At 39.7% G+C, this 25598-nt stretch overlaps 1 protein-coding gene across 4 annotated transcripts in view; it reads right to left on the minus strand.

The window, feature by feature from the left end:
• The window catches only part of NKAIN3 (sodium/potassium transporting ATPase interacting 3), a 1176366-nt gene that overhangs the window by 35165 nt on the left and 1115603 nt on the right, over positions 1–25598 (minus strand). The window contains exon 6 of one of the 4 annotated variants that reach the window (XM_055286250.2): positions 10285–10355. The exons of 2 other annotated variants lie outside the window; for them this stretch is intronic. In XM_055286250.2, the coding sequence (XP_055142225.1) occupies positions 10285–10355 (71 nt within the window). Of the gene's footprint in view, positions 1–10284; positions 10356–17422; positions 18773–25598 lie in introns of those variants that run through there. One more of the 4 variants, XM_055286251.2, reaches the window with a different exon arrangement.

The raw sequence follows: 25598 nt of genomic DNA on the forward strand, positions 1-25598 counted from the left end.
AAAGAGATTAACATGTAAATCAGTAGACTTTGAGTAAAGCAGATTGCCGTCTGTAATGTGGGTGGGCCTCATGCAATCGGTATAAGGCCTTAAGAGAAAAGACTGAGGTCCCTTGAGGAAGAAGAAAGTCTGCCTCCAGACTGTCTTTGAACTTGAGCTGCATCTCTTCCTTGGGCCTCCAGTCTGCCAGCCCCCAGATGCACGCATGTGTGGGGAAACACACACACACACACACACACACACACACTCTACTGGTTCTGTTTCTCTGGAGAACCCTGACTCATACAGATCCCCATCTCCAATCACTGTTGTCTCCACACTTCTGACAACGACTCTGCTTATTCTATCCTAAGCCGTAAGCCTTTGGAATGTTAGGGCATCAGCTTCTGCATCTTTGCACAATGTCAACCTCAACATAGTACCTGCTACATAGTTGATACTTCATAAACATCTGTTGAACACTTTTGCTCTCACAGTTTCTCTCCTATGAAAAGTCTTAGCTAATCCAAACCCTACTCACCTTTGAAGGTTCAGCTGAAATTTCTTCTCCACTGTGAAGAAGACTTCCAGTTCTCCCTCAGCCACTTTGCTTTCTCATCCTGCTAAGAGCAACTCTCAGGCTATCAGCTCTTCCCCATGTCAGCTGGTGGCATCCAGGCCTCATGATTAATTACTTTACCCAGGCATGCAAGTTTTCTTCCTTCAACTAAATTATAAGCGTCATTCCAACAGACTGCGTTTCACACTCACTTCATAACCACATCTAGCAACTTCTTTTCCTCTACTTCAGTTTGATGACTTTATGCCTTGGAGTGAACTCTTCAGTTATAATTTGGAATGGCTGAAAAATTTCCCAAAAGTTTTACTTTTTGGTTGCCACTCTTCTCGCTGTACAGCATTAAGAAAATGACTAAAAAAACTACCCACCCAAGCGCCTAGAACTCATCTAGAGAACAACTCCCTCCTGCACGCCTCAGGAGTGGGAATCCTCCAGGCCTCTCCCTGTGCCCCTATCACATTTCCCCTGCTCGTCTATTCTCTACATTCTGAATCTCAATGTCTACCCTTTCTACTCCTTGGCATGTTAACAGGGATTTAACCTAAAAGAGGAAGGGATGGGATATAATGGTGGAATTTTATAGCTTTATGCAATCTTTATGTTAGAAGGAATTTTCAAGGTTTATTTATCCATCCAATACATGAATCCCTTTGAGAGTGAGGATAAGGCAACAGGAGAAGGTGTTTTTCTTTGTTAGCAGTAGTGTCAGTGAGGGTTTGGGGGAACTTCTAGGTATCCATTACATTTATCTTTAACACCAGCTCTGCCTCTAGCTAATATTTTCTGCTTCTGGGCTTTAGCAACACGGATTGGTGAAGCAGTGAAACAGGCTGAGCCTGTTCCTATGATGTCAGGTAGGAATTCTGGAAGTGTTATTTCAGGAGCTGGGAAACACGTCTGTGGGAAGTTTTTGCAGAAGACAGTGAGGCAACTCTGAAAGGGGGCATTCAAAGGAAAACCTATTGGCAAACCTGTGTTAGGTTTTATTAACAGATTGACTTTGAAAAAATCAAACAGGGTTGGGCACAGTGGCTCACGCCTGTAACCTCAGCACTTTGGGAGGCCGAGGCTGGTGGATCACCTGAGGTCAGGAGTTTGAGAGCAGCCTGACCAAAATGGTGAAACCCTGTCTCTACTAAAAATACCAAAAATTAGCCAGGCGTGGTAGCGGGCACCTGTAATCCCAGCTACTAGGGAGGCTGAGGCAGGAGAATCCCTTGAACCTGGGAGGTGGACGTTGCAGTGAGCTGAGGTCACGCCATTGCACTCCAGCCTGGGCAACAAGAGCGAAACTCCATCTCAAAAAAAAAATTCAGACACAAAGATAGACAGAATAGTATTATGAATCTCTATGCATTCATCACTCAGCTTCAACTAAAATGAAAGTTACGCTGTTAAAGTTTCACCTATCAACCAGCACCCCCACAGCCTTTTTTGGCTAGAGTATTTAAAATCAAATCTCAACTATTATATCCTTTCATTCATATCTCTATGCATCTCTAACTCAGTGATTCTTAACCAGTCGACACTTGCCAGTATCTGGAGACAGTAATGGTTGTCACAGTTTGGTAGGGAATGGTATTACTGGCATCTAGGCGGTACAGGCCAACAATGCTGTTAAATATTCCACAGTGGCACAGACCCACTGCAAAGAATTACCTTGTCCAAAGTCAAAAGTGTAGAGGTTGAAAGAACCTGCTCAATTGGTAAGAATTTCTTTTCTTCTTTTTACCTATTCATTAGCATACCTATCAGTATTTGAGAATTCTTCATTTCCTAAAGCTGTACAAACATCAGATATCAATATTTGTAAGCATCAATAATGTAATTTATAATGAAATTTCTTTCTCATCTAGTAATGTTAACCATATCAAGACGAAGATCATATAGCCTTATAACTCATTTGTGCTATTCCATTTTCCTCTGTTCCTTTTGTTTTCACTTCCCTTGTAATGTTAATCTCTTAGTACTGATTTCTGAAGAGTTCATTTACGATTAAAGATGTTAACATTTTGTCAAGAATTGCAAATATTATTTTTCTCATTCGTTTTACTGTGGTGTTTTATTTTTGGTGATATAGAAGTTGTGTATTGAAATATAATCTAGTTCCGTTTTAAAAAAAGTTTTAAGACCAAGCAAACCACGTATACACAATGTGTTTGACTCTCTTTAAATCAATAACAGTTTCCCTTCCTTTCTCTTCTTTTTTTATTTGCTTTATACTATTTCCCACATGCTAGATTTGTCTGATTGCTTCCTTGTGGGGAGATTTAACTATTCTTGTATTTCTATAGTATCAGTCCAAGGTCAGGCTTGACTTTATGGCAAGGCATTTTATAGGTGGTGCTGTGCACTTCTTATTGTAGCACATCTGGGGACACAATGTCTCGTTGCCGCACTTTTTTTTTTTTTGAGACGGAGTCTCACTCTGTCACCTAGGCTGGAGTGCAGTGGCACTATCTCGGCTCACTGAAACCTCTGCCTCCGGGTTCAAGCGGTTCTCCTGCCTCAGTCTCCCAAGTAGTTGGGACTACAGTCACACACTACAACTCCTGGCTAATTTTTTTGTTTTTTGGTGGAGACAAGGCTTCATCATGTTGCCCAGGCTGGTGTCGAACTCCTGACCTCAAGTGGTCTGCCCGCCTCCGTCTCCCAGAGTGCTGGGATTACAGGCGTGAGCCACCATGCCTGGCCTGGTTGTCCCACTTTTAATGATGCTATGATTGATCAATGGGTCTGCATAGAATACTTCGATTTTGGGGATCCTTGAGATCATCTCCCTCTTTCTTTCTCTTTTTCTGTCTCTCTTTTTGCAGACGTTTGTAGATATGTTAGTAGTTACTTAAGGGTAACTGCTCTCAAGGCAGAATGGAATCAAGTGTTTCTTCTGATAGAACTGTAAATGTTTCTTTTTCTATTGCTTTTCTAATCACTTCTGTGTGTGTGTGTGTGCATGCGCTTTTTTCCTGTGTGTTGTGTAATCTTTCCTGTATATTGTTTCTTCCCAGAATTTATCATAATATGGGGATTATAAATTTTTTTGATGTCAATATTAAGTTCAAAATATGTGTATTTAACAAAATTTGGTTTATATCATTGGCTTTAATTTTAAAATCAGAGGATACTTTCTCTTGGAAACAGGGCAAAATGACTTTTTTTATGTTGTTGATTTTTTTTTCAGGGGGTGGTGGTGGACTATATCTCCACATCACTGCATAAATTATTTTCTTGGCATTGAAGTCAATGGCAAATACCCAGCAAAGTTCTGAGAAAGTCAGGAATTGATATGCTCCCTGGAGGACACTGTCCAGATATGGGCTTTCTGATTTTGGAAAAATGCTTTATGTGCTTCACAAGGAAGCATGAGAATCAGGCTCCACAAATTTTAGGGGCAGAGAGTGAAGCCACATGTCAAAGGAAATGATCTCTGTTTCCTTTGACATGCGACTGGCCACTGGTCACAGCAAACCCTCTTGCATGTTGCCAGTTGCACTCTTGGCATCATTCCGTCCTAACAAAAACAGAGGTGCACTAACTGGATACTACAGTGATAAGCCTGAACTGCATAAGCTATATAAACACAGCCATTTCACTGCTACATAGTCAAATAAGTATATATCAGGATGTGTTCTTACAGTAGTCCGTGACATGGTACAACCATTCTTATGATGCATCAAAAAGTTATTAATGTCAGTGACAAAGGGAAAGAGGTCCAAAGCTAGAGAGAGCAACGAGCCCTGAGTGCCACTGCATTGGTGCTAAGTAAGGCAGGCACACAGGGAAGCCCATCTCTCCTTTGGGACAACTAAGAAGGCGCTGAGTGCATTACAGCTGCAGTGCTCTTGAGACAGCCCGGGAGAGTTAATGCCTCACGAAGTCCCTTCCATTTCCAGGGACTGATGGTAAGCCTCAGGGAACAGGGCTCCACCCTTAGTAGTGGGAACAGTGAGACAGCCACTGATATGAGCGGATCACAGTCACCTTATAGTCACATGCCACAGGAGAGAGACAGCCTGCAGAATTTGACATAGCTCAGTGCAGGCTCTATCTGGATAAATATAAGATGTGAAGGCTAATCAAGGACAAATGAAAACAGTATCAAGACAGAGTTATTCTATTCCTCTTTAGGTGCCTCCAGCTGCAGTTTACTAACACATGGCTGGTGATTGTTGGTTTTTAAATCAAAGTTTGAAAGCACGTTACTCCACCTTCCCAACTCCACACACACACACACACACACACACACTGATTTGTCCTACTAGCTGGTGCTTAATGTAGATGCTATAAATGCAAAATGGCCTGACATCAACTTACATGTAGGGGTACTAATGCAAAACAGCTGTTCTCAGGAAAGAGCAGAGAGAGGTGACAACCTCTGCATCTGTCCTACAGCCTGATCATCAGAGGTGGGTTTCCTGTGTACCTGGATTGTCAGAGACAGAAAGCAGGCACTGAAAGTACCTGTGGAGCTGGCTGCAGGGCTACCCTGAAATAGGGATTGGCCTTGGCTGTCTTCTAGTACCTAGTTGCAATAGCAGCCACTCAATCAGCAGTGGCCACATAGCATGTAGCAATTTTTGTGAAGAAAAATTAGCCTCCAGCAAAGGCAATCAGACAATTTAAGATACCAAAGAAAAGTCAAGTTTTCCTTTGGAAGCCTTAGAAAAAGATTTGCTGAGAGTTATGGGGGAATCTCAGGTCAGCTTTTCTCATCAAGTCTTTCTGAACTGCAGTCATAGGCATCATCCTGATGGAAATTTCTAACATAATCAGATCTAGCTCTACCTTTGCTGTAGAAGTCAGTTCTGGAATTCCAGCTGCTGTCCTTTGATAAACTGCCTTGCTCTAATTATTTTTATGTGAAGAATTACTGCTACATGGAGCTTAATCTTCCCGGTATCCAGTTGCTAACCATTTGGATGGAAATACACCAGTCATGATTTTGACAAACTTCAATTTAGTTGCTCACAACGTTGTTCTCTGAAATTCCGTATCTCTTTGATAGCTGTATATGTTTATGCCATGCTATTTTTCTTCCTGAGGGGTAAATCTGCTTTTGTTAACCCTCTTCTCCTGATGTTACTGCTGCCCTTACTGTAAGCTGATGTGTAGGTATCCTTTTCAAAGCCACTGCTGACCACTGGGCGCTGCGTTCTTATGATAAGAGCAGTCTTTACTCTTTCCTTTCATGGGCGGTGCTGTCAGTGAGTGGGGCCAGTGATGGAGTAGATCCCGGTGGAGACTCCATGGCAGTTATGGTGAGGCTTATACCTCCCTCGCTGGCAGTTGTGGTAAGATATTGAAACCCAGCACAGATTACTCCTGACCTGTGTATCACATGTCCCCAGGCCAGACCCAGATAACCACCACTGAAAGCATCTCGATAGCTTTAGGCATAATGGTGGAGCCATGGCTGCTGCAGGTCTCTTAGGGTCCTCACTGAGACCTGTCAAGACACCTGCTCTGCTTAAGCCTCTGCTTCCTATCCATTCACTCACTTTATACGAGAACTATGGCAAACGTCAGATTAGGGAGTCATGAGCTTCAACTTTGTCTTCTGTAGAACGGCCAAGCAAATCAGCCTCCATGCTGGAGATACCCCTTTTCTTCTGCTGCTTTTTTTTCCCTTAAAGACTTAATATTTTAAGAGCAGTTTTAGGTTCACAGCAAAATTGAGAAGAAGGTGCAGAGATTTCCCAAATGCTCCCTGCCCCTGTCCCTGCCCTTACACAGCCTTTTCCAGTATCAGAATTCCCTACCAGTGTGTTACATGTGTTACAATTGATGAACCTACATTGATATAGTCACACGAAGCTTATCGTTTACATTAGGATTCACTCTTGGTGTTGTACATTCCATGGGTTTGGACAAATGTATGCTGAAATATATCCATCATTCCAATGTCATACAGAGTAGTTCTATTGTTCTAAAAATCCTCCGTGCTCTGTGCTTTGCCTATTCATGTCTACCCTGCCACAACCCTTGATCTGTGTACTGTCTCCATAGTTTTGCCTTTCCCAAAAAGCCATATAATTGGAATTATATAGCATGTAGCCTTTTCAGTTTGACTTATTTCATTTCATAACATGCATTTAATGCTCCTCCATGTCATTTCATGATGCCATAGCTCATTTCTTTTTGGCATTAAATAATCCATGGTCTGGATGTCCCAGAGTTCATCCATTCACCTACGGAGAACATCTTTGTTCTTTATCAAGTTCTGGCAATTATGAATAAAGCTGCTATAGGCCGGGCGCGGTGGCTCATGCCTGTAATCCCAACACTTTGGGAGGCCAAGGTGGGCGGATCACAAGGTCAGGAGATGGAGACCATCCTGGCTAACACGGTGAAACCCCGTCTCCACTAAAAATACAAAAAAATTAGCCAGGCGTGGTGGCGGGCGCCTATAGTCCCGGCTACTCGGGAGGCTGAGGCAGGAGAATGACGTGAACCCAGGAGGCGGAGCTTGCAGTGAGCCGAGATAGCGCGACTGCACTCCCCCATGGGCGAAAGAGCAAGATTACGTCTCAAAAAAAAAAAAAAAAAAAAAAAAAAAAAAAAAAAAAAGGCTTCTATAAATATCAGTGTGTAAGTTTTTGTGTGAACAAAACTTTTTAGCTTCTTTGGGTAAATACCAAGGAGCTCGATTGCTAGATCTTATGGTAAAAGTATGCTTAGTTTTGTAAGAAACTGCCAAAGTATCTTCCAATACAGTTATATTTATTCTGCTTTTGATAAACTGTGTCATCTTTTCAAAGTAGCTCAATTGTTATTTCTCAGGGAAGCCTTTCCTCGCTAAGCGAGAGTTAACTATTCCCCCTCCCGCATAAAATTTCCTTGGGGATAGATATTGTTTTGCAACTACGCTTTCTATGTAGATCTTCCCTCCTAGATCATTGGTTGCTAAAGGTCAAATCTCAAATATTATTTATCTTTATATCTCTGGCACTTAGGGTGTGCCTGGTGTGCACAGTGTAGGCAATCAATCAGTGATAGTAAAGTGAATTAAACTGATTGATGTAATCAGTGGGTTTTTTTTAGCTTGATATCATTACTTTAAAAGAAACAAAATATGAAAGACCAAATCCATATGTGAACCACCTTACCCCTATCCCAACTCCACTTCCCATATACACATTCACATACAATTTGACTGTGGACACTTGAAAGGTGCACTTTGTGGTTATGAGCAGTGACACAGTCAAACATAAGAATTAAGGCTTCCTGTACAATTCTGCAGTATTACCTAGGAATGAGCTGTTGGCTGGAAACTCTGCATATGGAGTTCAAAGCTGCCTGTTCACATACATGTACCTGGGAATATGCTAAGGATTCTTCTGATCCCCTTATTAAAGTGGCTTCCTCACAAAACCTGGCTTTCTACTTCATGGTGATAAAAGAGGCTTAATAAAAATCAAAGCCAGCATTCATTCCCCTCTCTAACAATTTCTCACAGAAGGTTGGCTTTTTCTCCAAGCTGTTGCTAGGTAGTGATATGGCATCACTGGGTTCAATGGAATTCAATATAACGGGCTTATTAGAAGAAATCAAGTAGACTGACAGAGGCAGACTGGATAAATGCTGAAATATTTGCATACTGGTGAAGAGTACAGATACTGACCTCTTAAATTGTTTCATGCACAATGATTTCAATTCAGGCTTAGTTTGATTTTTAGATTTTTGCTTCCTTCATGGTTGAAAGGCATTCCATATTCATCCGACATGATAATATGCATAATCTGTCAAAGCAGAAGCTTGTTCTATTGCTTTCTGTAGAGAATAGCTTGTAGTTTATGCTATATTCAGCTATCCACTGCTAGGTCAGCAGTGAACAGGGATGCTGAGAAAACCCTTGGAGCAGATAGTGGAGTTGATCAAAGCCTTTTAGGTGATCTTAAAAGTATGTTTTGGGTGTTTTTGATTCACAGAGATGGAAGTGACTTTAGAGAACATAGGTGGAAGTCGCTTGCCTCTGGGCCATGCCACAGAACACCCTTTTGAGGTACATAGGTAAATGGGCGTCCAGTTTTTGAAAGTCATTCAAGAAGAAAATTCCGTTATCAACATTTATCACATGGAGTTTTTAATAACTTTCCCTAATAGAAAGATCTCTCTTAAATTGCAGCATTTTTCATATTGCAATTTCTCTGCTGAGTTTTTTTTTTCACAGTGGAGATAAAAGAAACCATTCATCATCCTCTTATCACATAACAAATATATGAAGACTCTCTAAGTCACCATTAGGCATTGTCTTAGTTCTTTTCACTCCCAATGGACTAATATTCTTGATTATTGTCACAATCCCTGACAAGTTCCCCATATCTACAAATATCAACTGTTGGAACATATCCTTTATGAGCACTTAGTGATATGAGTAATGAGGTGGTGACTGCTTGGTTCTGGAGTGTTATATAGGGTGAATATTTTTTCCAAATTGGATTTGCTTTAAGAAACCAAAATTTATTTAAACATCTATCATGTGACAGGCACAGTGCAGATTTGTGTTGCCTGTGAGCTATGTTTACTTTAGATCATTCTGCCAGAATAAAGTTAATTCAACCTGGGGAGGTAGAGGAATCAGTGTAGCCTTCTCAGATCTTCAATCCTCACATATGCTGGGTGCGGGGGCTGCACATTTGGGTAAGAACCACTGTGGCAAAGAGGCAGCAGGTGAAACTTTTCATATGTGTTTATTATACAAGCGACTATTTTACATAATTTCTTTTATCGCCATCGAATTACAGAACACCGAGCTGAAAGAACAAAAGATCATCTGAGCAAGTCCATCATATCAGGTTGGGTGATGGTTTGCTACCCAGGAAAGATCTCAGCTCCACAACTTACTAATAGTGGGACTTTGAGAAAGTTGCCTAACCTCTATGAACCTCAGTTTTCTTATTTATAAAGTGGGAATATTAATTAGCACATTGCAGTGTTTTCATGAGGATTTAGTGAGATAATATATGCAAAGTGGTTAGTGTATGATAGCTATTATTAATTTATACAGTTTTATATGTGCTACTTGGAATTTTCTAGGAATGGAGTCACCCTATTTCCATGTTTCCTAGTATTTTATTAATTAGGTGACTTAAGATTTCTTTCTTTTACTCAACTGAAATCTAACCAGTTTTAGGTGGTTTTGTTGTTGCTGACTTCCTTTCATGTCTTCTAAGAACATAGAAAACTTGTTCCTGAACTTGTTAGTCAAATGTTCGAGTACTGGGAAGAGTAATAGGCAGCTTTACATATACCATACACACATTATCCAATTTAATCTATTTCACCCCTGCGAAACCATAGTATGGTGATAGAACAAGTCTCAGAGACACTGAGGAAGGCACCTGGACGTCACATGGAGGACCTGGATTCACTGCAGGTCTTTCTCCCCTTTTTACTTTGCTGTGCTGCCCCAGGACACATATTCATTCTTCACTTCTGCAGATTAAATAATCTCATTCAAAAAAATTTAGTTACCAACTATTGATAAGGGGAATAAGACAAAAACTACTGTTTTTGAAATATAAATCATGTCACCAGCTTCAAATCCTTTTTGGAATGAATAATAATAATGATGATGTTGGGTTACATGTGAAAGGTGTGTTTTAAATATGAGTGGAAAATTAAACCAATGATTAGTAGTAGTAGCTTCAAATTATTTCACTTTTGGTTAGTTTTGGCTGAGTTAGAAGGATTAATATTTTCCGTATCATCACACCTTTACTTACTGGTTTAACAGGCTTTAACTCAACATGATCCTGGTAGTAGGAGTGTGTATCAAGTCCACCTATGAAATCAACTGAAAATATAACATAGGCCAATATGAATAAGTGTGTAAAAAATACACATAATACTAAATGTTTAAAATAGAATGCATAAGAGCAAAGTTAACAAAAATATCCGTTCACCATAAAATGAAAAAATGTTTAGTAAAAAGGACTACTAAAAATATTGTCAATGAGCCAAAAAGAGGAAATTAAAAAAATACACAAATAACCTAGATTCATAGGGTCTGAAAATTTGTTATTGGTTTCAGTAAAAAATGAAGTAATATTAAATAGCATGAAATTTTAAATAATGTGTTTGTCCTTAGGCATACAGACATGCCCTTTCTCCCTATATATCAAAAGATATACTGTCTCCTCTTGCTGCCAGAATCCTTTCTTTTCCTTAAGAATATGTATTGCATCATTAGAAAGGCATTTGAGAAGCCACACAATCTATCTCCATGCCTTCTGTCCCCAAGCCACCCCCCCAAAATAGACATCTGCCTTTTGCAAAGGTTTTGTTTCCTCCCTAATGGCAGAGTAACTGGCTGTCTGTATATACTTCTCATCTTTGTAATATTCTTTCCAGTTTCTTTTGGTTTGGTCAAAGCCTCAATCTTTTCTTCTCCCAATTCTAATGTACATGTATGATGTTTGTTTCTCCTGTTTCATAGTCCATTAAAGATACTAATTACTTTAAACCAAGCTTTGGTTGTATTACAGCACTCTAACATTAACAGGCATATAGGCATGTAGGAAAACCGAACTCTCAGGAGTGTGTGTGTGTGTGTGTGTGTGTGTGTAAATGCCAAGCAAGTTTGCTAAATGGAGGATATGTGTAGTATATTTTAGCCCAAATATTTTCCCAGATACTGTAATTTTGCCTCCATACAGAGTAGCATTTTTTGGCAAAAATTTTATAAGACAAAGCCCATAAATAGTATCTATTTATGATTCTTTTCACCGAATATAGACACTACAAAATTGTAAGACTTCTCAAATCAACTTCTGTTCCTTCTGGTGCAGAAAAAACATTTTTCCAATTAAAAACTGGGGCTCCATTCTAAAATGTCTTTTCTCAAGTCAAGATATCTCAAAGGGAAATTATAAAATTAAAAAATCAATTCTTGTGCAACATTTTGAGTTCTCATTTGTCTTCCTTTGCTTTTGTGAGGATGTAGTTCAATGTTTTCTGTAACCTTTCAATTATTGCAATTTATGAAGAGTTTTGAAAGTTTTTTTGGGGGTGCTTTGGTTTGTTGAATAATCAATTTAAGTATGCAATGCAACTAAAATGCAGAAGCTTCATTTATAAAAATACTCACAGACATTATAAGAAACTTAGGTTGGTTTACAAAATAGTTCTTCAAAGGTTGAAATAGTTAGAACTCAGATTGATGAAGGGAAGGGAGGAGAGAAAATGTATATTCTTTCATGCTGAAGTTCTTATTGTTTTCAACATCAGCCTCATCACAAAAATATTCTATTTTATTTACTCTAAATGTGTGTGTGTATACATACATATATAAATTTTGAAAACATTTTGAATTTCTGTTTTCACTGGTAAAATAGTGTGGCTTTATTAGGATGCAGTTGTAAGTTTTCTGTGCACTTGAATTCCAAATACAGTTCTGCTTCATGTATTTTTTAACTTAGTAAGAATATTTTTTGTTGTTTTTTTAACCCATATGTTGTACTTCACAAAAGTTGAATTGTATTATTTCCACAAAATAAACATATTTATCTTTAATATTTACTACTTAATTAGATTATGACAGGATTTAAAATAATATCAGAGTTTTACCTTGGACAGAATGAACACCTAAAAGGCCTATGCTCCCTGGGCACGGTGGTTCATGCTTATATTGCTAGCAGCAATATAAGGGAGGCCAAGGTGGGAAGATTATTTGAAGTCAGGGGTTTGAGACCAGCCTGGCCAACATGGTGAAACCCCGTCCCTATTAAAAATAAAAAAATTAGCTGGGCATGGTGGCACACACCTCTAATCCCAGCTACTCGGAGGCTGAGGCAGGAGAATTGCTAGAACCTGGGAGATGGAGGTGCAGTGAACTGAGATCATGCCACTGCACTCCAGTCTGGGTGACAGAGGGAGACTCTGTTTCCAAAAATAATAAAAATAAAATAAATAAAAAATGAAATAAAATAAAGCCTTATGCTAAGCCAGGTGCAGTGGCTTATGCCTGTAATTCCAGCACTTTGGGAGGCCAAGGCGAGTGAATTGCTTGAGCTCAGGAGTTTGAGACCAGCTGGGCAACAATGTTTAAACCCCGTCCCCATTAAAAAAAAATTCAAAAATTAGCTGGATGTGGTGGCATGTGCCTGTAGTCCCAGCTACTTGGGAAGCTGAAGTGGAAGGATGGTTTGAGCCTACAGGGCAGAGGCAGAGGTTGCAGTGAGCCCAGACTGTGCCACTGCACTCCAGCTTGGGAAACAAACTCAGATCCTGTCTACAAAACAAAGCAAGCAAACAAACAAATTTAAAAGGCTTATGCTAATTCTATGAACTTGATTAAAAAATTAAAAGTATTTAAATAATTTAATTGGTGTTCCGTTGAAAGCATTTGATGAACTAATATAATTCCAGTATTATAAACTGGTATATAAGACTGATATCATTATTTTAACTCTGAGAAATTCTTCTTCTCCTAATGTGTCAGTGCATTAACCTACACTTCCAGGTGCTCTCCACTGATCCTACCAGTTGGATATGGTGGGAAGAGTTGCTGGCAGGAGCTGTAGGTTGCAGTGCCTCTCCCACACCCACCTGAGACTGGAAGGAGTTAGCCATCTCCACTACTCTTATACAAGTACATATCTTTATCAGTGACCAGGTTGCATACTGCCCTTGAAAGGAAGGTGCTAGTTATATTGCTTCTTTTAAGTTTTGGAGAAAAGAGAGTGGTATTGTTGGTTTTCTTACAGATTTAACCATACAGTTAAAAGATAATTCAAAAAAAAAAAAAAAGGATTCGGTTTATTGCTCATGCATCTCACATACCTTTATAAGACTATGGTAGAAATGGAAAGAGTTGTCTACGTGCCCATTCTAGATTTTCCTAATACAACTATTAATAGTAATATTTCATTTGAAAATTAAAAAATGTAGGACAAAGTCTAAACCAGATAAAGTGCCAGGGCAACTTGTGTAAGCAACGACTGTTTTAACCAAATTAGGACACCTGGTTCCTGCAGTTGATGGCACTATAAATTAGCCACACCTTCTATGTGTGTGTGTGTGTTTTTTTTAATTGTTATTTGTTTTTTTCTTTCTTTTTAAACTGTTACTTGTTTTTTGGCTATACCTTCTCTGCATATCGGAAACCTAGCATGATGTAAATGTTGTAAACTCTAGAAATAAAATATCACATACAGGTAAAACTTAAATTATCAAGATTCTAGAACTAGACAAGACTACAAAAAATTTAACTATTAAGGAGGAATCTTTGAAAAGTAAGTAATAAAGAAACTGAAATATCAAGAATTCTTCATGGATGGGATAGAGCAATGAGGCCTTTTGGCCACAGAAGCCACCAAGTCCTCAAGATGAGGATGTTTTCATATTAAAAAACAGTTTGTCATGCATGCATCAATACCTTCCATTTGCTAGAGTGGGATGAGAGTTCAAGTAAAGGGGCAAATTAAAGTGTACACAGAGGGCGAGTTTACAGATTCTTAAAGCTTTTTTAAAATGACATCAAGTGCTTTAAAAAAATGAAGAAAATTAAGAAATAGAACACTTAACAAAAGACTTAAAAACAACTCATTAGGAAAGACCTTCAGTTTTTAATTATGTTTGGAGAAAGGCAGTCATATTACACTGATAAGAAAGTAAAGCAACTGCATTTTTAAATTCACTTTTTTGAGAAAGATAGAAGAGAAGATGCTGAATTAAGTACTTTCTTCAGTGGAAATCAGGGTGTGAATTTCAATGAAACACGAAAAGAAATAGAAAAGGTACAGACAGGTTTTCAAAAGTATTAGAAAAGGCAGGTTGGAATAAAAACATCCAAGGAAATCTGCAGTTATAACAGCAAGAACACTATTCAGCAGAAGAGATGGAGCAATAGAAGGAAGCATCAGGGCACAGCTTACTGGGAGCCTGCAGGACAGTGAAATTGAGTTCCATGTACTTTGATTATTAGATCCTGGAAGTGAAAAATGTATTTTAGCAAAAAAAAAAAAAAAAAAAAGCAACATAATTAAGAGTTGGCATCAACTGTCCAGAAAAGCCAGCCACACAGTGGGCTGCTCTCTACACCCATTCTCAGAACCTGAGGTGTTACCATCAAAGATCCCCTGGGGAGAGCCTGCGGCCAGGAAACCCCTTTGCAGTCCTTTCAAATCTTCTTCCTGTGCCAACTTCCAGCAGCACAGCCAAGCAACTTCTTGGAAGAGATAATATTACTTGTAACAGAATATCTTTGTGGTTACTCACTCTAGTCACCACCAATTCCTGACAAGGATTCTCACAGAACTGAAGGAATTACAGAGCTACTTTAGATTTACAGCAGCATCCGACTGTGCAAATACAGACTTGTATTCTACTTGTAAAAAAATACACAACCAATAGCAACTTTTCTATTTGTCTATGGGACACACAAACGAAGCTTCCATTAGATAATTCAGTACTACTGATTCAGTTCCCCACTCAGCCATGGCAAACCTGATTGACTTTATGCAGAATCAAAGGGGAACTCAAGGCAATTGATTCTTCTTCATCTCGTGCTGCTGTTCAGGAGACAACGTGTGCAAGGTGGCAACCTGGCAGCTTCCTATGAGAAATAATTCACTACATGTCACAAGAAGTTGAAGATGTAGCCCTCCGGGGGCTATGGGAAGAGTCACCCTCAGCTCTGAGAAATTTCCTGTGCTCCTCAGAGGCAGTCTAAGTGCTAATGTTTCCCTTCTCTTATGGAAATGCTTGCTGCTTATGGTAAATCCAGAATCGATACTTGGATCTTCCTCTGTGGGCTGGAGTCTATTTTCCTGTACATTTATGCATATCTCTTTGGATTTTTCAAGATTCTGCTGAGCTAAAAGCTCAGAACATTGGCACGAAGACGTGAATTAACACCGTTAGATGAAGAAAGAGAGGTTGGAGTTGGGCAAATCGAAGCAAGATCTTCCTTTATCATCTAGACATTACATTAGTAATGCCTCTGGTTTTATAAAGTATGGCAACTTAACACAATTTAAAGTTTAACTTATTTTTCATGTCTGATCTTAAACATATTTTCAAATTTGATAAGTACTTTGCTTTCATCTTTGAAAAGATACTTTTAAGTTGTAAAACACTTTTAATACACAGAAAAATGTAGAATATAAAATAACAGATGCCTGTGTTTCCACTTCAGGGTAAATATTTTTTGATATATTTTCTTCAAATTTCTTTTTATTTTAAGAAATACTGGCCAGGTGCGGTGGCTCATACCTGTAATCCCAGGACTTTGGGAGGCCGAGGCAGGCGGATCATGAGGTCAAGGGATGGAGACCATCCTGGCCAACATGGTGAAACCCCGTCTCTACTAAAAATACAAAAATTAGCTGGGCGTGGTGGCGCGTGCCTGTAATCTCAGGTATTCGGGAGGCTGAGGCAAGAAAATTGCTTGAACCCGGAAGGAGGAGGTTGCAGTGAGCTGAGATCACCCCACTGCACTCTAGCCTGGGTGACAGAGTGAGACTCTGTCTCAAAAAAAAAAAAAAGGAAATACCAAGTCACAGATACAGGTAAACTCTCTCCTTCATCCTCTTGACTTGATTTTATGTATCAGGCAGATCTTGTTTTGAATTCCAGCTCTACACTTAGTTTTGTAACTGTTGGCAAATTATTTAACCTCTAAGTGGCAGTTGCTCATATGGGCAAGCTGCTTGCTCTAGTTATCTATTGCTATATAGCACACAACCACATAACAGTGTCTTAAAACAATAATCACCATTTGTTTTGCTCATGTATTGGCACATTTGAGCACAGCCTAGTAGGAAAGGTTTATTTTTGCTGCACGCAATGTTAGCTGGGGCACGGGAGGCTGCAGAAGCAGCTTCTAGGTGGTGCGTTCACATGGCAGGCAAGTCAGGACAGGCTGTTGGCTGTTTGCTTAGCTGGGGCTGAGGGCTGGAGACCTTGTCGCTCTCCACAAGGGCCTCTACATGTGGCCTGGGCTTCTTTGCAAAATGGTAGCTGAGTTCAAGGGCTAGCAACCAAATATAGCCAGGCAGAAGCTGTGTTGCCTTCTACGATCTGGCCTGAAAAGTCACTCAGAGCCACTTCCACCAAACTCGATTAGTCAGGACAGCTGCCCAGCCGGCCTGGGCTTAAGAGGCAGGAACAGCAACTCCCCACTTCTTGATGGGGAAGTTAGACAGGAAATACTGTTGTGACCATTATTAGAAATTAAATTCTTCTACAATGGCTAACACTAATAGTGACTTCCAATGGGTTTACTATGAAGATTGACAGGAAAAATGTATATTATATGCAGGACAGTGCCTGGCCAGTCCTTGGAAGGAGCTCAGATATATCAATTTAATTCTTTTTCTTCACTAGAACTTTAATTATGTTTGTTTCCCCAAAGCAGATGTCACGGGACTGTGGAAGTCCTAGGCACTCAGCAAGTGTTTGCTGCTTCAGTGAAGGAGGGGAAGGGGTTAATAATTGTAAGGTTTTCAGAATATTTAGTCACGACTCTTACTATCTTTAGGACCACAGACCTCTTTTATAATCTTGTAAAACTTGAGGAACCGCTTTGTAAGAAAGTGCACACTTCTATATCCATTAAATGATTTTATTTCATGGGGTTCATAGCCCATTGCATTTATAGACTCCAGGTTAAGAGCCTCAGATTGAGACTTTTGCCTTTGACTTTGATACACTTAAAGTGAAAACCTGCCATTTCCAGTGAGCTCAAGCTGTCATTTATGTCCCAGGTTTAACTATATTCACCAAATAATTAACCAGAACGTAGGCGTTTTGTTTCGTTCCAGCTATGTTGCACACTGCCCCGTCACTGAGTTTAGGAGCGCAGAGCCCCTATAACAGTGTGTTTAGGTCAGAGAATAGAAAAGACTCAGGAAGTTGAGGGGCAATTAACACATTTATTCTGAGCTTGCTTTCTGGTCCATCATTGTTCCTGCTATGTAGGTATTAGGCTTTTCTAATCAGCATTTATTTTACAAGTTGCCAATTCCAGCAACAACATCTTAAAGAAACATTTGAAGAACTCAAATATGGGGGCTGTTACACTGTGATTTGCTTGTTCCATGATATAAATTTCTAAGGAAAAAGCTGGGGAAGAGGCTTGACATAAACTTAGTTCACACAGAGAGGCCCTTCAAAGACTGCAGAGAGGAGTTTGCAGCATTTGCAGCACCCCACCATAATGAGGGCTTTTAGGAGAGACTAGTTATTTCAGAGGTAGCTGGCAACTAAACCCTGCTGCTGTTACGAGAGAACCAGCTACTCTGCAGTGTCGCTGATCTGTTGCTGTCTCCTGTCTGAAGAATCTGAGCATTCAGTAAGCATGGCCTGCTGTGCCAAAACATAGGCCACAGTTGGGGCTGCTTATGGCATACCTAGTGGCCACCAAGGCACCATGATGGGTCTGCTGGGCACAGTGGACTTGACAGTGCCTTAAACCATTGCTTATGTCCCGGGGGTGGTTGGGGCTGTGCTATCCCCTGCCTGAAATAACTTTGTGATCCTGAAGAGCTGTCCAAGCAGAGAGACGATGCCCAAGTGCCAGCTTTATGACTATTTATGGTTGTTCTCCTTATGCTTCAGGAAGTTTAAAATCTCCTCCACCTTTCAGAAGGCGTGTGAAATTGAAGGGAAGCACATGGGACCAATGAAATTCTCAATGTTAAGCCAGTTCCAGCTGGAAGAATAGCGTATGCAGTCCGAGAGGCTGCATTGTCCAGATCAGAGTTTCCCAACATTTTTTACCTCTTTCTACTCAGCAATACTATGCAAAATGGATGCTTCCCACTCTATCTTGTCCCCCTCAGTCTCAGGTACTTATGTGAAGAACTGATATAGTTCAATTGTCCTTGAGGGCAACTTGTTCTGACAAACACTGAGGGCAATCCCCAAGAGTCTGGAGGGTCTGGAAGTCTCCCCAGCTCTGTCTCGGATCCTAATTCTTCCTCATCATGGGGAGTGAGAAGGGAGGCAATAAGAGACCAGTGGTCTTCAAACTGGAGAAGATGTGCCCCAAGTGAATGTAAGACCTCCTAAATGGTGTGTAGGCATGTAGAGTGTTCAGTTTCAAGAGGCTCAATTCCAAAATTTATGTGCCTTTGAAAAAGTATGGCCATTCTGGACCTTGCTTCTCTCATTCCCTTCTATAATCATCTTCTTTCCAGTTTGCAAGGACAGGCATTTATCTCAGCCATCCGGAACCTTAACTTGGTGCATCATCCTGGCAGAACAAGTCTTCCGGTCACCAGACAAAGTGATAGTTTTAATTTTGTATGCTGATGTTAATAAAGTAATAGCTACTAATAAAAAGGTAGCTGGCTTTCAATCTTTTGCTTCCAAAACAATTGAAGAAGAACCTCATCAGCTAGTAGTAGTTTATAAATAACTTTAGATGATAGGTCATTACGTATTTTTGGGCACATATCTCAGCCTCTTTATCTACAGGGTCAACCTTCTGCACATGTTCTATTTCCTTCCCTGCTTTACTTTTTTATCTTTTATACTTATCACTATTTATTATGCTATATTGTATATTTTACTTAAAAAATTCGTTTTTTATCAGACCCGGTCATTACAAGTTAAACTTTATAAGGGAAAAATTTTTGTCTGGTCTTATATGTTTTGCTCCCTGCTATAGCCCCCAAACCTAGAACAGTGTCTAGTACAAAGCAGGTCTTAAAAAATACTTGGGGAAGGAAGGAATTTTAAAAAATTAAGTGACGTTGTTACAGCAAATTTCTTCCCATTCTTGTATTTTTTCTGTGAACAAAGTTTCTATAAATAAATACTAGCACCAAATATTGGAAGTATTTGAGGTAGCCTGTCATTCTAGCAATAACTAATATTCATCCATGAAGACATGAACTGATTGAAACAAAACTTCTGCATTCATTTTATTAAGAGGTGCTTTTCCAACAAATCTGTTAGATTTATGTTTTCAGAAGGTTCTATTTTGATGTATTTTGAGGTTTTGTTTCAAGATTTAGAGCTCCTTTGAACAGTTCTTGTAGTGCTGGCTGGGTAGTGGCAAATTCTCTCAACATTTTTTTCTCTGAAAAGACTGTATCTTTTTTTTCACTTATGAAGCTTGGTTTTATTGGATAAAAAATTCTTGGCTGCTAATTGTTTTGTTTAAGGAGGCTAAAGATAGGACCCCACTTCCTTCTAGCTTGTAGGATTTCTGCTGAGAAATATGCTCTTAATCTGATAGGTTTTCCTTTATAGGTTACCTGATGCTTTTGCCTCACAGCTCTTAAGATTCTTTCCTTTGTGTTGACTTTAGATAACCTGATGACTATGTGTCTAGGCAATTATCTTTCTGCAGTGAATTTCCTGGGCGTTCTTTGAGTTTTTTGTATTTGGGTGTCTAGATCTGTAGTAAGGCCAGAAAAGTTTTCCTCACTTATTCCCTCAAATACGTTTTCCAAACTTATAGAATTCTTTTCTTCCCCAGGAACACCAATTATTCTTACAAATGAATCCTTCATTTCCAGAAATTGTGATTGTTTTAAAATTTATGCTTTCTATTTCTCTGGAGATTTTTCCATCCGTATCCAGTAACATCGAAAAAATTTCTTTAAGTTGGACTTCACCTCTCTCTGATGCCTCCTTGAATAGCCTAATAATCAACCTTCTGAATTATTTTTCTGGCAATACAGATATTTCTTGTTGGTTTCAGTCCATTGCTGGTGAGCTAGTGTGATCTTTTGGGGGTGTTAAAGAACCTTGTTTTGTCATATTACCAGAATCGTTTCTCTGGTTCCTTCTCATTTGGGTAGACTATGTCAGAGGGAAGATCTGGGGCTCAAGGTCTGCTGTTCAGATTCTTTTGTTTCATGGGGTGCTGCCTTGATGTGGTGCTCTCTCCCCTTCCCCTAGGGATGGGGCTTCCTAAGAGCCTGACTACAGTGATCGTTATTTCTCTTTGGGTCTAGCCATCCAGCAGAGCTACCGGGCTCTGGGCTGGTACTGGGGTGTGTTTGCGAAGAGTCCTATAATGTGAACTGTCTTCAGGTCACTTAGCCGTGGTTACTAGCAACTGCCCCAGTGAAGGCAGCAGGGGAGTGAAGTAGACTCTGTGTGAGACTTTGGTTATGGTTTTGTTTAGTGCACCGCTTTTCCTGAATGCTGGTTGTGCTGGCAGTAAAGTTGTCACATGGAAAGACTCAGGACCTCTGGTCAGCCAGGATGTTACAGGTGGTGAAATTAGCTGTTGTTTTTTCCTTTCTTGGGGCAGTGTTGTTCTTTTATGAGTTGTTCTTTTATGGTTTGAGTTGGTTAGCCTCCAGCCAGGAGGTGATGCTTTCAAGATGGCATCAGCTCTGGTAGTATAGGGAGGATACAAACTTCCCCTATGGTCACCTGGAGGAGCACTCAGCTTTCTCAGGTTGAGGGCGGGGCCATTAGAGCTCTCAAGAGATTATGTCTTTTGTCTTTGGCTACCAGGGTGGGTAGAGAAAGACCATTAGGTGGTGGCAGGGTTAGGCGTGTCTGAGCTCAGCCTCTCTGGACAGGCCTTGCTGTGGCTGCTGTGGGGTATGGAGTTGTGGTTCTCAGGCCAAGGGAGTTATGTTCCCAGGGGAATTATGGCTGCCTCTGCTGTGTCATACAGGTTGCCAGGGTAATGGGAGAAAGCCAGCAATGATAGGCTTCAGTCAGTTCTCATGCAGCCAGAAAGGCCAGTCTCACTCCCACTATGTCCCCCTCAATAGCACCAAATTTATTTCCAGGCAACCAGTAAGCAGGGCTGAGAACTTGCTCCAGGCTACAAGCCTCCCTGCTGAGAAAGCAAGCATGGCTTTCAGACTTCACCCCTCCCTGCCTGCTGAGGCTTCTGTGGTTGTATCTGTACTTCCCTTTTGCCCCCCCACTACAGATTCTGTCCAGGAAAATTCACATTATGTTTAAATTATTACAAAGTTTAGCAGGGCATTTCTTTCTCCTCGTGGTTTTTCCCCAATTCCACTGGCAGCCCTCCCCAAAGTCCCCTGTGAAATAAAGTAAGAAATGGCTTCCCTGGTCTTCCTTGGGGGCCAGGAGTCCTTACAGGGCTCTTCCTGCTGCTGCTTCTGCTTTTATATTTCACTCAGCTCTCTAAATTCATTTCAGCCCTAGGTAAGGTTAAATTACTCTCCCGTGATCTGAATTTTCAAGTTTCCCAGTGAGGATGTGTGCTTGGAAACAGACATTCCGCCTCTCACACTTTGGGCACTCACAGTTTTCGGCTGTTTCACGGAGTATGCAGTGGCAAGCCACTTCTTTCAAAGGCTCTACAAATTCTTTCAGGATTCCTGATATGTTCCTGCAGTAGTTCTTGGAGCAAAAGTTCATGATTTGAGTCTCCACATGCTGTTTTGTCCATCTGAGTGGGAGCTGCAAGTTAGTTCTGTCTCCTATCTGCCATTTTCTTTGCAATGTGGTCAAGAATAGTTTTTTATGTGAAGGGTTTTTGGTCAACTGAATACACATATGGAGGAAATAAAGAATGTTGATTTCTACCTCACATGATATGTAAAAATCAATAGATCACAATGTAAGATGCTTAATATATAATATAATATGATATAGAAGAATATCTTCATGGGACATAGTTTAGGCAAAGTCCTAAAAAGTATGAAAAAGTACTAACCACAGAATTTCTTACTTTAAGCTTAATAACTGAACTATACAAATTAAAAACTTTTGTTCATGAAAAGATAACATTGAGAGTGGAATTTCAATCTGCAAGAATTTTTTACTGCAGAAATATAAAATGAGTTAAAAAACATTTTTAACAGAATAAACATATGACATTAGGACAGAATTTTATGGGGGAAGTGGAATGTAGAAAATGTCCAAAAATAAGACGGAATGGTTTAAAATTTTAACTACTAAAGTTTGTTTAGGGACATTAAAGATGGATAATGATGAGTATTAAATCACTATAGCATTTAGATTCCATGGGATAATTTCAGAACAGTAATGCTTTCATTTTTATTATTAAAAATTGTAGTGATTTTGTATGGTGTTAATTTATCTTAGCTGGAGTTATGTGTCCTGGAATTTCCTTCTGTATATGGTTCTGAGTTAGGGTTGGCTATATAGACATTTGTGAGATTATGGAAGACAAGTGAAACAGCAGTTCTGATGCTCAGGAAGTTGGTATGGAGTCCCAGGCTCCACTGTAATTCACATGTGGAGTGCTGACAGCTAAGAGCAGGACATGCTTGACAACTGAGACCACACTGGGAGTGGGTCACTTACACAGCTCAGTGGATACCAACAGGAAAGATGGGAAAGGAAGCGGATGTTTACTCCTACTCCTCACAGCCCACACCACCACATCAACCCTGACTTCAGAATCAGTCCCTGTGCTTGCACTTGATATAGCTGTGAAATCACGAAGATAGCCAAGTTCTTCTGCAAGCCACTACCATGAGGAAGAAGCATTAAGTCCGGTCTTTGGAAAATAGTGGTGGTTACATTTTTGCTTTTTAAAAATCATACCCACAACATCTGTCATGTCATATTCTTTTATGTTGTATCAAGGCAGACTTTAACAATAGTGTATTCTTCTATTTCATAATTTCATTGGATAGCCATATAGAATTCTGCAGCTATTAAAATGAAACACAGTTTTTGTTTTTAAATTTTTTGTTTTTAGATTTTTTCAGTATTTGAACTGGATTCTGAAATTCTGTTATTCTAATGACAAGCTTCACATATTAAATAGTCTGTGCTGAGACAATTGATTTGAGAGAAGATTATTGAGTGTGTTCTTTTACATGTGCCTCCACATATCCACTTAAATTTTAGTGGGCTAATCCATTATTTTCTCTATATTGTGCCAGTACTTTATATTATCACTCAATATTTGAATATGAATATTCTGGTTTTAATCTAGTGAGTGACTAATATCTCTCTCTATATATATATCTATGTTTTTTAGCCTGTTTATGAAGAACTTTATTGTTAACAAAATTCTGGAAAGAAAGGTACTACTGCATTTTGGAATGCATTTGGATTTTGGCGCCCAAAATATCTGGATTAAATATTAGTTGCAGTTCTTACATGCTATGTGAGTTGGGAAAAAAAATCGTAGTTTACTCATCTGTAAAATGAGGACAATAGCTGCCTCACAGGGTGTCATTACCTTATACAAGATAATGGCGATGGAGTGGCGGCACACAGAAAGCATGCAGTAAACAACAAGCTGTTGCTGACTTATTTAAACATTTATCCTATTTTGAGGATACACTCCTATTAACTGTTATTTCCAAAATTTCAAAGGCTCTGTCTAATGTAGGACTACATAATGATTTGTAAGAATTCCAACATTCTGTCCTCGCTATCCGCTGAACAGAGTTGTGTCCCTGTGGAACTTTCACAAACTTGTGTTTGGTTGGATTTCTTCATATTTAAAATGAGCAGCTAGTTTGGAAGGGAAAATTGATTAGTGTGCCACATTTTGAGGAATAATGGGTTTATCTTCTATGACTTGTTTGTATTCTGGAAAGGAAGCTTGTCTGCATAAAGATCTCTTAGGAAAGAAAAGAAAACTCTGTGGAGGCAGAATTCGTGAATTTGAGAGTCGTGTGGAAGTGCTCTCCTTCCCTCTCTCCAGGGTTGCTGCTGAATAGTCCATGGGCAGGTCAGTGCCTGGCGCTCAAGACAATCCTGCTCACCTTTCCTTTAGCTTTTGACTGGCATTGCTTTCATTTTCTACCCCCTTTATTCTCCAGTAGCACAAACCATGAGAGAAGATCTCTCTCCTGTCGTGTCATTTCAAGTCACTCCAGAGAGTCTTTGAAAATAATATCTCCCTTGAGTAAGGAGCTCAAAGTGGCTTTTTCCAATTGTTTTCAGTGTTATTCCTTTAGATTCACTGATATGCTTATTCTGGTTATTCTGTTAGGATCCCCTGGACTGTGCTTGCTTTAGTATTTGGTTTTTGATTCTTGAGTCAGGGAACCAGGCTGTAGAGTCCTTACAGGGGTGCATTTACTACTGCTGTAGCTTCTGTCATTGCTTTTTGTTGCAAGAGTTGTACTGTCTTAATAAAGATGTCTATAACACACCAGCTCTCACCATTCCAGCCCTCCCCTAACAGATATAAACTATTTTGTGTTGATTTTCTCACATTTGGAAAAAAAAGTTATTTTTCTTACTTTAGTCTGCATTTTTTTTTTTTTTTAAGGGACAGGGTCCTGCTTTGTTGTCCAGGCTGGAGTGCAGTGGCTTCATCACAGCTCACTGCAGCCTCAGTCTCCTGCGCTCAAGAGATCCTCCCACCTTAGCCTCCCAAGCAGCATGCACCAGCACACCCTGCTACTTTTCTTTCTTTCCTTTTTTTTAGAGACAAGGTCTCACCATGTCGCCCAGACTGTCTGAAGCTTCTGGCCTCAGGAGATCTTTCCACCTTGGCTTCCCAAACTGCTGGGATTACAGGTGCGTGTCACCACACAAGACTTTATCAGTATCTTTAATAGTACATTTTCTCTTATTTTAAGAGTCACTCAGCTCTTTTTAAAGACACACAAATTGTGCTCTCTTTCTCTATAGTAGATATGCCCTTAATCCTTCCTTAATCTTTGTCAAGAGCTCAGTAATTAGATGGAGTGGCTGCTTTGGCCTTATTTAAGGCCCTCTCAAAGTTTTTATAATTTTTCAATTACTGTCTGTTCAGATTCACTGGTGGCTGAGGCCTTTGTGTCAATATTGTTGGGCTCATTTGGAGGAACCTTTTATTCAGGAGAAAATAAGATTGGAAAAAATTCTTGAAAACACCTACCTTTTCTATTTTTGGAGCTACTCAACATTTTTATTTGACTGTACTTCTGGCTTTTGCTCCCACTGTGAGTCCAGATCTTTGGAATTAGATGTTTCTCATACTCAGTGCTGACAATTTTTTCCCATTTAAAAATTTTCTAATAGTGTATGATATTTACATAATGGGATAATGAATTTCTAAACTCTTTGGAGTCAATGAAGCAGAATAGAATGGCTGAGAGAAAAAATCATGGTCAAAAAGGTATGAGGCTTAAAACAATCCTGAGAGTTTGCCTAAATAGTTTTAGACAAA

This window comes from Symphalangus syndactylus, chromosome 7 (assembly GCF_028878055.3).
Source record: "Symphalangus syndactylus isolate Jambi chromosome 7, NHGRI_mSymSyn1-v2.1_pri, whole genome shotgun sequence".
NCBI lineage: Eukaryota > Metazoa > Chordata > Mammalia > Primates > Hylobatidae > Symphalangus > Symphalangus syndactylus.